This window comes from Sturnira hondurensis, unplaced genomic scaffold (assembly GCF_014824575.4).
Source record: "Sturnira hondurensis isolate 20B ecotype Veracruz unplaced genomic scaffold, ASM1482457v3 Scaffold0006213, whole genome shotgun sequence".
Classification (NCBI taxonomy): domain Eukaryota; kingdom Metazoa; phylum Chordata; class Mammalia; order Chiroptera; family Phyllostomidae; genus Sturnira; species Sturnira hondurensis.
In genome coordinates, this window is record NW_028078844.1 from 3,441,562 (window position 1) to 3,458,789 (window position 17,228).

General features: G+C 36.5%; 1 protein-coding gene across 4 annotated transcripts in view; it reads left to right on the top strand.

Moving 5' to 3' along the window:
• Positions 1–17,228, top strand: part of CWF19L2 (CWF19 like cell cycle control factor 2) — a 110,588-nt gene that overhangs the window by 61,797 nt on the left and 31,563 nt on the right. For all 4 annotated transcript variants that reach the window (XM_037047727.1, XM_037047729.1, XM_037047726.1 and 1 more), the window contains exons 11-12: positions 4,265–4,381; positions 6,005–6,142. In XM_037047727.1, coding sequence (XP_036903622.1) covers positions 4,265–4,381; positions 6,005–6,142 — 255 coding nt within the window. The remainder of the gene's footprint in view (positions 1–4,264; positions 4,382–6,004; positions 6,143–17,228) is intronic.

Genomic DNA, 17,228 nt, shown 5'->3' on the forward strand with positions numbered 1-17,228 from the left:
TCCATAACCTTGCCAGCACTTGTTGTTTGTTGATGGCCATTCTGACTGGTATGAGGTGATACTGTGTTTTTAATTTGCATCTCTCTGATTGCTAGTGATGCTGAGCATCCTTTCATATGTCTCTGGGCCCTCTCTGTGTCCTCCTTGGAGAAGTGTCTGTTGAGGTTCTTTGCCCATTTTTCAATTGGGTTGTTTTTTTTCCTGGAGTGGAGTCCCGTGAATTCTTTATACATTTTGGAGATCAAACTCTTGTCCGAGGTATCATTGGCAAATATATTTTTCCATATGGTTTGTCCCCTTTTCATTTTGCTTATGTTTTCTTTAGCTCTGCAGAAGCTTTTAATTTTGATGAAGTCCCATTTCTTTATTCTTTCCTTTATGCCCCTTGCTCTAAGGGACGTATTGGCGAAAATATTACTGCATGGAATATTTGAGGTTTTCCTGCCTTTGTTCTCTTCTAGGAATTTTATGGTGTTGCAACTTATGGATGGTTAAGTCTTTTATCCATCTTGAGTTTATGCAGAAATACTTTTTAAAAAATGTAAATTTTTAATTGTTTAATTTAACCTATCTTTTATTTTATTAAAATTTATTGGGATGACATTGGTTACTAGGATTATATAGGTTTCAAGTGCACATTTCTGTGACACGTGATCTCTACACTGCACTGTGTGCCCACCACCAAAGTCAAATGATCTTCCATCAACACATATTTGGCCAGCCCCCTTTACCTTTTACTATTCCTCAGTCCCCTTCCATTTGGTAACCACTATCCTATTGTCTGTGTCTGAGTTTCAATTTTATAGCCCATATATGAGAGAAATCATACGGTCCTTATTTTTTCTGACTGATTTCTTTCACTTAGCATAATGTTCTCAGGGTTCATTCATGTTGTTGCAAATGGCAGTATTTTATCTTTTTCTTATGCCTCAGTAGTATTCTATTGTATATAAGGTTGTCTGGAAAAAGTCCAGCTGTTGTTAATATGACAAGAATGGTTAGTGTGGCACCAATGTAACCTGGCATCCAGGGAGAGTGGACTGAAATGAGCATGCATGAACAATGATGACTTCACTGTGCTAGTCAGTGGGGGTGGTAGATGCCATTGAGTGAGCCTGTGTACCTTGTGGCTGTCACATTCAAAATGTCTTGAGTAAGTAGCTCAGTGGATTGAGCGCGGGCCTGCAAACCACACAAAATGTCTTGAGTAAGTTGAGCAATGATGAATCTGCATTAAATTTTACATTAAGCTTGAATGTTGCTCCATGGAAACTATTTGGATAATTCAGAAGGCCGCAGGTATAGACATCTGGTGATTGGCAGCTTCATCATGACAACACACTTGCTCATTGTCTTGTGCAGAGTTTTTTGAAGGGGACTGAGATGTCATTGTCCTATGTTCAGTGTTTCTTGTATCTTATATCTTCTTCCAATAAATGTTTCTATTTTTCATATTACATGGCTGGATACCTTCTGGACAGACCATATGTATTTACCACTTCATTATCCATTCATTATCCATTCTTCTGTCAAAGGATACTTTGGTTTTCTCCATGTCTTGGTGACTATGAATAATGCTACAGTGAACATAGGTGTGCATATATCTTTGTGAATAAATGCGTTTGAGTTTTTCAAATAGATACCCAGAGGAGGGATTGCTGAATCACATGGCAACTCTATTCTTAACTTTTTGACATACTGTGTACCAATTGCCATACTGTGTTCCATAGTGGCTATACCAGTTTACATTCCTACCAGCAGTGAATGAGGGTTCCTTTTTCTTCACAGTCTCTCCAGTACTTTTTATTACCTGTCTTATTGATCATAGCCTAGCTAACTAAGGGGTGAGATGGTATATCATTGTAGTTTTGATTTCATTTCCTAGTAGCTGGTGAAGTTGAACATCTTTTCATATATCTGTTGGTCGTTTGTCTATCTTGGGAGAAGGGTCTTTTCAGGTCCTCTACTCATTTTTTAATTGGATTGTTTGTTTATTGTTGAATTGTATGAATGTTTTGTATATTTTGCATATTAACCCCTTTTCAGAGCTGTTTGCAGTTATCTCCTGTTTGGTTGGTTGCCTTTTTGTTTTATTGTTGGATTCTATGCTGTGCGGACGTTTTTAATTTGGTCTAGACCCACTCATTTGTTTTTGTCTTTACTTCCTTTGCCTTTGGGTTCAAAATTATAAAATGTTCTCTATGGCCAAAGTGTGTAAATTTAGTACCTATGTGTTCTTCAATGCAATTTCTTATTTCAGATCTTTTATTTAGTTCTTTGATCCATTTCGAATTACTTTTTGTATATGAGAACAAACTGTTATCTAGTTTCATTATTTTGCATGTGGTTTTCCTATTTTCCCAGCACTATTGAAGAGGCTTTCTTTTTTCCATTGTGTGTTTTTGGCTCCTTTGTCAAAAAATATTTGCCATATATATGTGGTTTCATTTCTGGGCTCTCAGATCTCTTCCACTGGTCTATGTATCTGGTTTTTCTGTCAGTACCATGCTGATTTGATTATCATGGCTCAGTAGTATAATGTGAAGTCAGGAAGTGTGATATCTCCAGCTTTGTTCTCTTTTCTCAGGATTGCTTTGGCTATTCACAGTGTTTTGTGGTTCCTTACAAATCTGATGATTATTTTGTTCTATTTCTTTAAAAAATGACACTGGAATTTTGATGGGGATTGCCTTAAATTCAAAATATTGCTTTGGGTAATATGGCCATTGTAACCATATAGGTCCTTCACATCCTTTGTTAAGTTTATTTCTAGATATTTTATTCTTTTGCTTGCAATTGCAAAAGTTTCACTGACTTGTTAGTGAATTTGACTTTCTTTATACTGATAATTCACGTAGAGAATAATTATTTCAATAGGTTATAAGCTTCTTATAGGCAGCAACTATATATTTTTTAGTTACTACACAGGGTAGGCATTTAAAAAATAATGAATGAATGAATGAGTCAGAGAGGTAAGGCAGAACCCTGGTTCTGCCTTAAAAAGATAAGTGAAGTGCTTAAAATTGGGGAAAAAAAACTTTTAGGCAGATAATATGGGGTCTGGCGGAGTGTGATTGGTAGGATAATAATATGGGTATAATAATTTATAGTTTTAATTTGAACATTTCACCTAAAATGTCATGTGGTGTGCTTATGTGTGATATTGTTATGTTACAGAACTACATGCTTATGATTTTGTAATAAAATTTTTTTTAATAAGAAAGGGGCGTTATTTGTGCTGGGCCCTATATAATAACCAGAATCAAATTATTTCTGATCAAGTTAGATGATAATTGGTATTTATTAGAGTTAGTAATTTGAAAGTCCTTAGGAGATTAGCATTAGCAGTGATATAAATTTAGAAACCAGATTATAGTGTTTTGCCCATCTCTGCTGAGCAAAACACTGTAAGTAAGAGAGTGAGTGGAGAGATGCCCTTTAAAACATGACACTTCACTAATTAATGTTTATTAATTAAAGAAGAAAAATAGTGATAATTTTTACTATCCACTTATTGTATGTGAATGTAAGATCAAGAATAAAATTAAAATGAGAATATTTTGCTTTCTCATGCTTCAACTTGATTTGTAACAGTTTACTAGTAGTCTTTATGTAGTTCCTTATTAAAACCTTTCCAATAACATTCTCTTCATCATAGAATAAGGACCAGGCATGTATGTATTTGGTTAAAAATCTGTAGGAAAAGATTACAGATGGGAAGTGTGTGAGATACAACTTCCTCCGAAGACCCAGGAAAGTGGAAAGCATTTCAGAACTGAGAAGGAAGAAAATAGAAGTTGTGTGGAAGAGCTAATTTCGCAGTTGTGGAGAGTGGCTGATTTAAAAAGCTTGTTTTGTCATTTAGTTGCTCTATTTCTTATAATTGAGTTTTAGGATTTTTTTAAATTGAAGAAACATTTATAAAAATGACATCTACTGCATAAGTGATAAACCTCATACAGTGTCTCTTTAAATATTGGTTCTTTATCATCTTAGTTAATCACCTTATTTGAAGTTTGCTTCTATGATTCCTTTAAAAAAAAATAAGGTAAACTTTTGATATTTTCCCCTACTTTTTCTCTAAAAGGATTGTTTTCATAATTACATTATGGTGGATAATAAAAGTCTAGGAGACTTAAGAAAATCCATAATATTATGTGAAAGCTCAATCATTTCTATGCTTTTCTGTCCTCGTCATTATTAAATATAAGCCTTCAACACTCTTCACAGTAGTTTTGAAAGTTATCTCTAAATATTTCCGTAGGGTGAAGACCAGCGAGAAGTGATTCTCGTTAGCACAGATCAGCTGGGAAGAGTCTGGCCTGTGAACGCACCAGGAAAAGCTCGGGAATCTAAAGGAGGAAGAAGGAAACGACAGATGGTACGTGTAGCACACATTTGTGTTTCTTGAGAATTCCTCTTTTTTCTTCTTGGGGCTTTCTTTTCATCAGACTACTTCAGATTATTTTCTGAAAAGTCGCTGCATAATGCAAATGTTAGAAGGCAGTAAATTATGTTATTACTTTTATTCTTAGTTAAAAGAATCCCATTGCCTTTTATAAAATGGAATGTAATTCACTACAGCTTTCAAAAAACTGTGAACATTGACTTTTTAAGGCAATTTTAACTTTAATTCACATTTCTTTACCATTATTTCTAGTTTCCTTTTATGTACTTTCCATAGGTTTTATGGAAAACTTTGATCTAGGCCTCTTATCTGTGTTAGCTACTTTGAGACCTGGTGGTGGGATGGACATGCACAATGTCTTAATTATGTAGTTGCTGTGATCTTTATGAACCTAATTTTCTTTTCCATCTTCCAGCTCTAGCAGTTCATTTTTGTCACTACCTTGAGGCTCCTGAGATGGCAAAAACAATGTATTCAGTTTTCCCAAATTAGGGTTTTTTAAAAAAAATTTGTAAGATCATACAAGTGGTAGTTTAGTCCACGAAAGTTTAGTTCATTCAGTTTTTCTGTCAAGTGTTTATTATTTGCCTGTTGAGTATCTATGTTGCTAGAGATAATAATGACCTCATTCAGCAAATAGACCTGGGAGAGATAGCTCTTCTAATGAAATGTGGCAGATTCGAGGTTTGGAGGAGGGATGCGGCAGGAGAATAGGAAAGGTGTGGACTATGTGAAATGATAGAGCTGACTAGGGACCCGTAGTTGCATTGCCAGAGGGCATCGAGGGCTCTTTTAGAATTGCTCGTTACCAAACAGTCTGGGCGTAGGAGTGAAGAGGGTGGGCACAGTTTCTCAAGGTGGAGGTTTGCTCTTTGAGCGCAGTGAAAGGATAATGGGGCCACAAATGAAGGACCTGGAGCCAGAGGATGATTGAAGTTATGGAATATGAGATTTAAGCTAGTGAAGACAGGAATAGTTGGGGAGAAATATTGGGACTGTGGTTCCAGAGATTTCAAAGAAATTAAGGAGTGGGTTTTATTTGTATAAGAAAATGTGCAAATAGTATTGGGGGGATTTGATTTGGGAGGGAATAAATAGCACTTTTGTTTTTCACAAGTAGGTATGGGACCATCTGGTAGGAAAACACAGGATTGATTTAGTAAAGAATCAAAATATCTTCCTTGTTTCTGAGAGAAATGTTCAATTTGGGTTTGCTAATACTTCTCTGTTTTCAATGTACTTACTTAATTTCTGGATAACTGCAGACTTCCCTCCATGGCGGTAGGGAATTTTTCCTACAAGAGGAGGTGAGTGGAGGGGACAGAAAGTCTACAATTATTCTCCCTTTTCCCCCAAACTCAGAAATCCCCAAATGTTGTGCCTTGTTTCCTGGCAGAAAGGAAAGAGGCAGAAAAGTAGGGAGTGTTACTCTAATGGAAATTCTTCCACATGGAAACAAATAGAATAGGAATTTAGAGGAAGGTAAGATTGTGATACATAGTGGGACTTGTACATTTCATATCAGATTTCTAGGTAATTCATTAAAATGCTTCAGAAACTTATGTTTTCACTAAATTAATGTTCATTTTGTCATAGGCTTCAACCCATGAGGAAAAGGAAAGGGTCAGATACTTCCACGATGATGATAAACTAAGCCTAAATGATTTAGTCAAGAACGAGAAGATGGGAACAGCAGAAAATCAAAACAAACTTTTTATGAGAATGGCATCTAAGGTAAGATATATTCTTGGATGCCTTTGGATTTTGAGAAGCTGGTTACTGGTTACTCAATCTAGTATCGATGTACTTTTCAGACAGAGCTGGTTCTCTCTAATCCTGATTAATTTTATTAAATTAAAATCTGGGGGGGAAAAACAAAACCAAACCTGGGTAAGACATATTAGGAACATGCATTTTGGAATTGATTTGATTGGGAAATACAGGTTTAAGATTTAGTTTGTTTTTATATATGAACTCTGGTTAGTTTTTTAATGTGTTGCATGAAAATGTTAATTATATATTTGATCTATCATTTAAAGGTAAGTTTTAGGTCAGAGTTTAATGTTGACAGTATGGTGCTATTAGGTTACAGTCTTTTTTGTCATGATGTTCCTCTGGTTCTTCATAATTACGCCACGAGAGTATATTTGGTATAATATATTGTAGGTTATATAGAAGACATCTTGGAATAATATTGTCTATTTATATGAAAATTGTATTTTTGCATGAGAATGTATATTAATACATGAGTATGGGTAGTAGGATGAATTTTTTTTTCAAACAGCATTTTTTTGTTTCAATCTGTTCCCTTGCATTCCTTTCCAAACACTACCATTAAAGATTTGTATAAAAGAGAATTACTTAACTTAGCTTTATAACAAAGTTTTACCCCACTGGAAAAATTGAGCTCACTGCCTGTATTTGCAAATAAAGTTTTATTGGGATACAACTGTGCACATTTGGTTACATACTGTGTATAGCCAGGTGGAACAGTCATGGCAGACTTCTATAGCCTACAAAGCTAGTATTATTTACTATCTGGTCCTTTATAGAAAATTGCCCATCCCTGCTTTATGATACTACTGGTTACTTTGTGATGGTAGAAATTTGAACTAGGTATCTGAAGGACAGGAGGGACACTTTGTACTGTACTTTTTCAGACTTTTTAAAAAACAATGTGAACATATTACCTGGTGGAAAAAAAATAACATAAAACTGGACTAAAGGTAACCAAGGTACCTGAGTGCAGGTGTGTCTGTGGGAGGGGTAAAACAATCTTGGGTTTCAATAGGAATGGCCATTCTTCCCATCACCAAAAAGTGTGTCAGATCTTAAGGTTAGCACATTAGAAACATTTTACTTTTCTTTATTTTGGAGGAAATACTAGCAGTTGCCTCAGGTCTGGAAATTCAGTGCAGAAATAATGACATTTTTATAAATGTTTTCTCAGAAATGGGACAGATCACTTAATGTGGAAATCTGAATTAAGTATAGTTTTAGTAATCTTATCATAGTCCATTTAGGTTTATACACAAGGTAAAAACTTGTTAAAAATTGTAATAGTCATTTATGGATTCAACATTGGTTTATTGAACACCTAATTTGTGCTGTATGTGGTCAGGTCAGAGTTACTCCCTTCAAAGGCTGACAGAAAATGAACAAACACATGATATAACATATTATATAATATAAATAATGTATCACAAAGAATTTTTTTAGGGAATAAAGCAAAATGAAGATAGGGTGGTATCTTCAGTAGATTGTTGATTGAAGACCTTTGGGGGGTGATATTTCAACAGAGTCTGGACAAAGTGGGGGAGTGGTCCGTGTGGACTACATCAAACAAAAAAGTGTCTGCACAGTAAAAGAAGCTCAGCAAAATGTAAAGGAAATCTACTGAGTGGGAGAAAGTATTGGCAAACTATCTCTCTGATGAAGGATTAATGTCCAAAATACATAAAGGACTCAACCAACTCAATAGCAAAAAACCAAATAATTCATTTTAAAATAGGTAGAGGTATTGAATAAACAAATTTTTGTAAAGATGACTTACAGAATGTCTATTAAATACATGAAAAGATGTTCAGTATCACTAATCATCAGGGAAATACAAATCAAAACCAGAATGAGATACCATCTCACACCTGTTAGAATGCTGTTTTCAAAAAGAGAAGAGATATACGCCGCTGAGGATTTGGAGAAAAAGGAACTCTGTGCACTGTTGGTGTGAATTTTAATTGGTGCAACAGCTGAGGAAAACAATGTGGAAACTCCTCAAAAAATTAAAAATAGAACATGATCTACCACATGATCTCCAATTCCACTTCTGGGTATATACACAGAGAAGATAACATCTGCAGCTCCTTACTAATTGCAGCATTTTTCACAGTAGCCCAGGCATGCAAATAACCTAAGTGTCCACCAACAGAGAAGTGGATAAAGAAAATGTATGTATGTGTGTATATAGATACATATATATGTTTATGCACATATAGACCTTGAGGGCATGATGGTAAGTGAAATGAGTCAGGCAGCAAAGACAAATGGTATGTGATTTCAGCATATTGGGAATCCAGAACACCACACCCGTAGAAGCAGAGAGTGGTGGTTGCTAAGGCTGAGAGGGAGGGAAGAAAGGAGGTGCTGGTTCGAAGGTATAACCTTTCAGTTATAAGTTGAATATGGTGAGGGGACCTAAATACAGCATAGTCACAATGGTTGACGGTACTTGAAAGGTGCTCTGAGAGTAGAGTTTTAATAGTCTTAAAGGAACAGCAATTATAAAATGGTAATTATATAATATAATGGGTATGTTAATGAATCTTTCTGTAATAAACATTTTACAGTATGTACATGTCAGATCATCACATTGTACATCTTAAACTTACATAGTGTTGTATGTCAATTATATCTCAATACAGCTAGAAAATTTTTTATCAATAGTATTTGATCCTTAAAAGTTTCATTCCAGTCTATGTTTGCTACAACAGAAGTTTTTGACTTAGAAAATTCTGTCCTAATTCTATAAAATGACATTTTGGATTAAATACTCACATGAAATCACCCTTATTAAATGAATTTATAAGAATTCTCCCTAGTATAGATAGTAGGCACTCATTAAATATTTTTCTTATCTTCCATTCAGTTTTTACACTAGTCATAAGTAAATTCTTCTTTTTAAATGGTTTAGATATTGTCTAATAATTGGAAGAAATTAGCCAGAACTGATAGCAATAAGTAAACCTACAAACTGGACAAGCTTTTGAGTGTGTAACTGATATGCATAAAATTCAGATTTTTTTTAAAAAGCATTAATTGACCAATTTATGTATTGTTTATGTATTATTTATGTATTGTTATATATTGAATTTGTACTTGTTATTAAGATTTTTTAAAATATTTTATTGATTATACCATTACAGTTGTTCTATTCCCCCCCTTCATTCCCCTCCACCCAGCACACCTCCTCCCCCCACCATTACCCCCCTTAGTTTATGACCACGTGTCTCAAGTTCTTTAGATTCTATATTTCCCCCACTATTCTTGTCCTTCCCCCTATCTATTTTCTACCTACTGTCTATGCTATTTTCTGTACCTTCTCCCCCCTTCTCCTCCTTCCACCCCCCCTGTTGCTAACCCTCCATGTGTTCTTCATTTCTGTGGTTCCACTCCTGATCTAGCTGTCCTCTTGGTTTGCTTTTGTTTTAGGTGTGATTGTTGATAACTGTGAGTTTGCTGTCCTTTCACTGTTCATATTTTTCATCTTCTTTTTCTTATATAAGTCCCTTTAGCATTTCATATAATAAGGGTTTGGTGATGATGAACTCCTTGAACTTGACCTTATCTGAGAAGCACTTTATCTGTCCTTCCATTCTAAATGAAAGTTTTGCTGGATAAAGCAATCTTGGCTGTAGGTCTTTGGATTTCATGACTTGGAATACTTCTTTCCAGCCCCTTCTTGCCTGTAAGGTCTCTTTTGAGAAATCCGCTGACAGTCTGACAGGTACTCCTTTGTAGGTGACTGTCCCCTTATCCCTGGATGCTTCTAGGATTCTCTCCTTCATTTTGGTCTTGGCTAATGTAATTACGATGTGCCTTGGTGTGTTCCTTCTTGGGTCCAACTTCTTTGGGACTCTCTGAGCTTCCTGGATTTCCTGGAAGTCTATTTCCTTTGCCAGACTGGGGAAGTTCTCCTTTATTATTTGTTCAAATAAGTTTTTTACTTGCTGGTCTTCCTCTTCCCCTTCTGGTACCCCTAGAATTCAGATGTTGGAATGTTTAAATATGTCCTGGAGGTTCCTAAGCCTCTCCTCATTTTTTTGAATTCTCATTTCTTCATTCCTTTCTGGTGGGATGTTTCGTTCTTCCTTCTGGTCCATTCCATTGATTTGAGTCCCAGTTTCCTTTTCATCACTATTGGTTTCCTGTGCATTTCTCTTCATTTCAGTTAGTTTAGCCTTCATATGTTCCTCTAATTTGTGACTATAATCAACCAGTTCTGTGAGCATCCTGATCACCAGTGTCTTGAATTGTGCATCTGAGAGGCTGGCAATTTCTCGGTTGCTTAGAGTTATTGGCTCTGGGACTTTGAGTTCTTCTTGAGCCATATTTTGGACTGTTCGTGCCTGTTATGTAGCAGGATCGGAGCCCTAAGGTGTTCACCAGAGGGGGGCAACTAAGTCGCTGGGTTGTGACGCTGTATGTGGGGGTGGGGTCAAAGAGGAGCAATGGCGGTTCCATCTGCCGCCTGCCGCAGCTGCCACCATTACTGGGGCCCTGGAGTTCCATCCCACTGTGCATGAATGTGCAACCGGCATCAGCCCTCTGCCACTGGTTTCGCCCGCTGGGGCCTGCACAGTCCGTTACTGTGCGCGAATGTTCGACCTCGGTCAGTCTGCCCCACACCCCGACTGAGTCCAAGCTGTCTGTGTGCTTGGGCTGGGGGATCTTTCCTGCCCAACCCTGCTCTGCTGCTGGCTCCGCCCCTCTCACCGGTCTCGGTTCACTGTGGTTGGACTTCTGTATAATTCAATTTTCTGTTCTTTGGCTGTGTCTTTGTTTACTAAACCTTTGTTGTGTTCAAACTTGGTTGTGGGAGAAGGCACAGTGTTTCCACCTACGCCTCCATCTTGGTGAAAGTCCTGCTATTAAGATTTTGAAAAGCATGTTGTTTTATTCGGAGCAAGTTTTTCCTGTGTATTATTGAATGGAGTTGTTAGTTCTGTTGAAGCAGAGAAGTGCCATCCTGCCGGGCCCTCCTGCAGCCGGTGGTTTTAACTTGATCACATCTTCTCTTTTTTGGCTAAAGATTGGTTTGTATGTGCTAACAAAAGCAAGAGGGTTGGCTTGAATCGTGTTAGGTAATTTCTTATTTTTTTAAGATTTTAGTTATTTATCTTTAGAGGGGAAGGGAAAGAGAGAGGGAGAGAAATATCAATGTATGGTTGCTTCTGGTGTGTCCCTTGCCCGGAACTGGCCTGCAACTCAGGCAGGTGCCCTGACTGGGAATTGAACCTCGATTGTTTGGTTCGCAGGCCCGCGCTCAATCCACTGAGCTACACCAGCCAGGCTTATGTTCAGTAATTTCTTATAGAAAAGGATAAACTTTATGTTTAAATACAAAAAGGAATGCCTGTCCCTACTGTCTATGTGGTAGAACTAATGGAATTACAGATTACTATAGAAGAAATGTCGATTTGGCATTGCGATTTTTGTTCATCATGGCTAATAATTAACCATAGCATAGTAGCAATTTTTTGTATGTTTAATAATTAGAATCAGCTATGCTAAAAATTTGAAGTAATTCTCAAAGTTTATAAAAACAAATTATTTGGAATATTGACCCCTTCTCTTAGTACTGTGCTTAATCCCTTCACTCTTAAAAATTTACAAATTAATATAGCTGTTATTAAATGTTTAGAGATAGTGATATCATTGGTATATAACTTAGATATATTAAGTATTTTCTTGAACACACCACAAGAGCTCATTACCCTATGCTTCTTTTATTTGTTAAAAGGCATTGGTCTAGGATAGAGGTCGGCACGCTTTTCCCTAAATGGTTAGACAGTAAGTATTTTCAGCCTTCTGTTGCAACTGCTAGCTCTGCTCTTGTGGCATAAAAGCAGCTGTAGGCAGTATATGATGAGTCATGTGGTTATATTCCAATAAAACTTTATTTACAAAAACACAGGTGGCTGTCCTGATTTGGCCTGTGCGCCATGGTCTGTCCATCTTTGGTATAGAATAACTAAATGTTCATATTTTTTATGGCAGATGTCTTTGAATTTGGGTGATTCCTTTACTTAGTAGTTACTGTGAAAATTGATCTTAAGAGACATTGGGAGGTGACCCAGGTCAGGAATGGGTGATATAGATCAAGTTCCTGTTTATTTGTTTATTCAGTCAGCAAATGCTAATTGGTTGCCCCGAGTGTGTGAGAGGTTCTGTCAGGAAGAGGATTCACGGCACCTTAGGGAGACACGGTCCTCGCCTTGAGGGAGATTGTAGGCTAGTGAGGGAAAAGAAGCATTCAGTAAATAATTTGGAGACATGAATCCAGTGATTGTGGTTGTGAAAACGACTGTCACAGACAAGTGCAAAGTCTACTGAGAGCAACACCAGGGTATCTGGAACTAAACTGGAAAGAAGGAAATATTTCTGGTTTTACAGAAAATTTGATACTAGTTATGGTTCATATATAGTTCTGTCCTTTTGTGTTATACATATTTATTTCACTTTTACTGTCCATTCTTTTATTATAATTCTGAAATTCAGATTATGTTGTGTTTGCAGTCATTTTTTACCATTAAATTTTTAATAGCATCTCTTATGACCAGGTTAACAAAGCTGACTCATGTCAAATATAAACTGGATTATATTTTTATATTTGGATAGGATGATTATGGTTGGTGGTTTTTAATCCTTTCTATATTTTTTCTGAATATGTATAACATAATTAATGGAAAGGACTAATAAAAATATATCCTGACAAAAAAGAGTATGTGAATCTGTTATCATATAGTATGTATGTGACTTAGAGTATGGATGACTGTATTTATTATGATTTCTTAGAAGAAAATAGGTATAGAGTAACTTTTTGGAAGTATCTTCCTTCAAAATGATAAAACTAAAGAATATTTAATTCTAGAAAGGGACTTCACTAATCTTGCTTAACTTCTCACATTTTACTAATGATGAAATGAAGACTCGAAGAGAATTAAACTGCTTATGCGAAGCTAAGTAACTTTTCCAAGTTCGCATAGCTAATGACTTGCAAAAGCCAGTACCAGGAGTCTCAACCTTTAACTCCCAGTCCAGTGTTCATTAAACTGCACTGCCTTTCAGATGACTCAGGTTAATTGATAGTTGTTGATTGTTGCCCAAATTTAATTGTCTTTGTACAATTCCCATGTGTCATTTGTTGGTATTTGGGAATAAGTGGTATGTGCTTTGCTCTTTCTTAAAATACATTCTATTGACTCCAACATCCTTTAAATATAAACTCTTCCATTTAAAATCTAAGACGTCAGTGTTTCCTTGGCAACGTAAACTTAGGCACATCTTCATGAGATCTATATACATCTTTCCTCATTTAATTTTGTTAGCACTGTGGGCAGTAATTTTTTACTTTTTGTACTGGTGGTATGGTAAAAACAGACTGCAGGGGAGGGGAGGTGGCAGGTATAAGAAAAGGATAGGAGAGAGAGACTCAAAGTAATTAGGGTTTTACTTTAAATTGTAAGAAAACAAGATTTCATTTTCTAATTAAAGATGCTTTTGTTTCTGTTTTTATTTTCATTTGAGTTTTACTTTTCTGAATTTGTGACACTCAGTGCTTGATATATCTTCTGATGGAAGTAGTCTTTAAAATGCCAAGTACATATTTCCATAATATATACTAGGACCTAAATCCTTTATGTTTTATTTTTTATGAAAAATAATACACTAATTAACAAATAATAATACAAGATCGTAATCCTTCTGAAACAGTTTCTCAGCGGTGGCATTACTGATATTTTGGGCTGGCCGACTCTATTGTGGGTTTGTTTACTACAGAATGTTTAGCGGCCTCCCTGCCCTCTACTCAGTAGATGCCAGTAGTATCCACACGCACCCCATATTGTGACAGCTGAAAATGTCTCCAGATGTTGCCACATGTCCCCTGCTAAGAAAGTCACCCCCAGTTGAGAATACTCCTCTAGGAGAGAATAGTAACTACTGTTTTTTTGAGGGCTTGCTAGGTATCAGGCTGTTTCTATACATTGATGCTTATAATTATCTGACGGTCTTGGTATTGTTAACCCCATGAAATAAACAGGAACTGATGCTCAGAGATACTCGATATGCCGCCGGTGGTCCCATATCCCTTTCTTGAACCTGGTTCATTTTCAGAGCTTTTCCTGTATCAGTAGATGATACTACTATCTACCCTGGATAGAAGGTTAGGATTTATCGGTGACACCTCTCTCCCCCTCCTTTGCCACATCAAATCTGTCACCAGGCTTGTCCTCCCCCTACTCCTGATCACTCTGCTTCTCTCCATTCCCATTGCTGCACCAGGTGTATGAAAATAGCCCTGTAACTGGTTTGCTGGCATTTCTTACCTTTTTTCTGGGTCCTTTGAAACTCTACCTTACAGAAGGCAGAGTAATTTCCACCCCACCCCCAAATGTGTATCTGATACTTTGGCCTCTGTGTTAAGTAAGACATTTCAAATGGCTTAACATTTGGCTGCTATTAGGTTAAAGACTCGATTTTTAAACATGGCTTAAACAGGACCTTGAATGATCTGCTCTTTGCCTCTCTAGCCTCATATTGAATCTTGTTTGCTTTGCTTTGCTTCCCTGGTTCAGCCATGCTGATTTTCCCTCGGTCCCTCACATGTGCTTTCACCTCGGCTGCCACAGACTCTGCTTGTGATGTCTCTGCTGTCCTTTACCACCTGCAGTCTAGTCGGCTCTTCCTGCTCGTGCGCACTCTTTCAGGGAAGCTGCTTTCCCCTGTGTCGGTTCCCTCTGTTAGGATTTCAGATTGCCATTGTAGCTTTAATTTGACTTTTTTACTGAGCAACTCTTTAGTTAATGTCTATCTTTCCCACCACTGTATAGATTCTATATTTTGGACATTATGTTTGTTTTGCTCACCCTTGTATCCTAGCTATCCATCCATTAGAGTCCTTAGCACGTAAGAGCATTCAGTAAGTATTTGTTGTCCAGAATTACATACTTGAACCTTGAAGTTGAGTGCAAAAACACCTTCTTTACTACTATATTTCATAGAAAGTTCAGATGTTTTCTGTTTTTCTCAATAATGCCTGTTGTTTTGATTTACAAACAGTATTATTTTTAAAGCAAGCACAATCTCTCATCTCTGGTCATTGTTGGCCATCTTTATTATGAACCTTTTCTACATTTCTAAGAATTTCAAAGTGATCATACAACTGAACTGCAGAGAAATAAATAGTGTAAGTTTTATCAGATAGAAGAGGTGTGGTCATAGGGACAGTCAGATAATGGGGCCACTTTCCCGGAATGTGTGGGTAATTTGTAGTACACAGAATCAAGAATTGAATATATGTTTTAAAATTTCAGAATAGTGATATGTTTGAAAGCTCACACACTTAACAAATAGCACTATGAAAACATGTTAACTATTAAGCTGCATGAATAAAACTAGTAAAAGTTTAATAGCACCCTTTTAAAAAATAAACACTTGTATGTAACCCATGCATTCATTTGAACATCTAATACATGGAATTACACATCAGCCAATAATACTATTGTGGAGAATATTCTTGAGTTTTATGCCTAATACCTGTTATACTTGCTGGATTAATGTACATGACTCAATAAAGCCATAGATGGAAACACCGGAAAAGTAAACTTAAAATTATACAATACCAGTTTTTAAAAACGTGAACAAACCTTTTGAAATAGTTCTTTTAAAGGTGTTGTATTATTTATACAACAAAACATGGATGAGAGGTATTATTTATAATGTTCTCAGGTCTTTTAGACACAGAAAGATCCTAATGAAAACCATTGCCAGTTGTTTGTAAAAGCGAACATTAAAGTTTATTTTTATTTCTGTAGCTAATAAGAGATTGTGAAATTAAAAACTGCCCTGATGTTGCTTTTTGATAGGTCAGATCTCTTATACTACTTACGGCATCAGAAATTTCAACTTTAATGTTCTGTATTTAAGATGGGCTTTTCTTTTTTAAAAATATATTTTATTGATTATACCATTACAGTTGTCCCATTCCCCCCCGTCATTTCCCTCTACCCTGCACACCCTCTCCCACCCACATTACCCCCCTTTAGTTCATGTCCATGTTTCGTAAGTTGTTTAGCTTCTACATTTCCCATATCATTCTTGCCTTTCTCCTGTCTATTTTCTTCCTACCATCTATGCTACTTACTCTCTGTACCTTCTCGCCCCTTCTCCTCCTCCCACTCCCCTGTTGCTAACCCTCCATGTGATCTCCATTTCTGTGGTTCTGTTCCTGTTGTAGTTGTTTGCTTAGTTTGTTTTTGTTTTTGTTTTAGGTGTGGTTGTTAATAAATGTGAATTTACTGTCATTTTACTGTTCATATTTTTTATCTTCTTTTTCTTAGATAAATCCCCTTAACATTTCATATAATAAGGGCTTGGTGATGATGAATTCCTTCAATTTGACCTTATCTAGGAATCACTTTATTTGCCCTTCCATTCTAAATGAAAGCTTTGCTGGATAGAGCAATCTTGGATGTAGGTCCTTGCCTTTCATGACTTGGAATAGTTCTTTCTAGTCCTTTCTTGTGTGTAAGGTCTCTTTTGAGAAATCAGCTGATAGTCTGATGGGAACTCCTTTGTAGGTGACTATCCCCTTTTCTGTTGCTGTTTCTAGAATTCTCTCCATCATTTTAAACTTGGCTAGTGTAGTTATGTGCATTGGTGTGTTCCTCCTTGGATCCAACTTCTTCAGGATTCTCTGAGCTTCCTGGACTTCCTGAAGGTCTATTTCCTTTGCCAGATTGGGGAAGTTCTCCTTTATTATTTGTTCAAATAAGTTTTCCACTTGTTGTTGTTCCTCTTCCCCTTCTGGTACCCCTATAATTCAGATGTTGGAATGTTTAAAGGTTCTTGTTTTTTGAACCTCTCTTCATTTTTTGAATTCTTGTTTCTTCATTCTTTTCTATTTGGTTGTTTCTTTCTTGTTTCTAGTCCATTCCATTGATTTGAGTCCCAGTTTTCTTCCCATCACTTTCAGTTCCCTGTGCATTTTCCTTTATTTCACTTAGTGTAGCCTTCATTTTTTCATCTGATTTGTAACCAA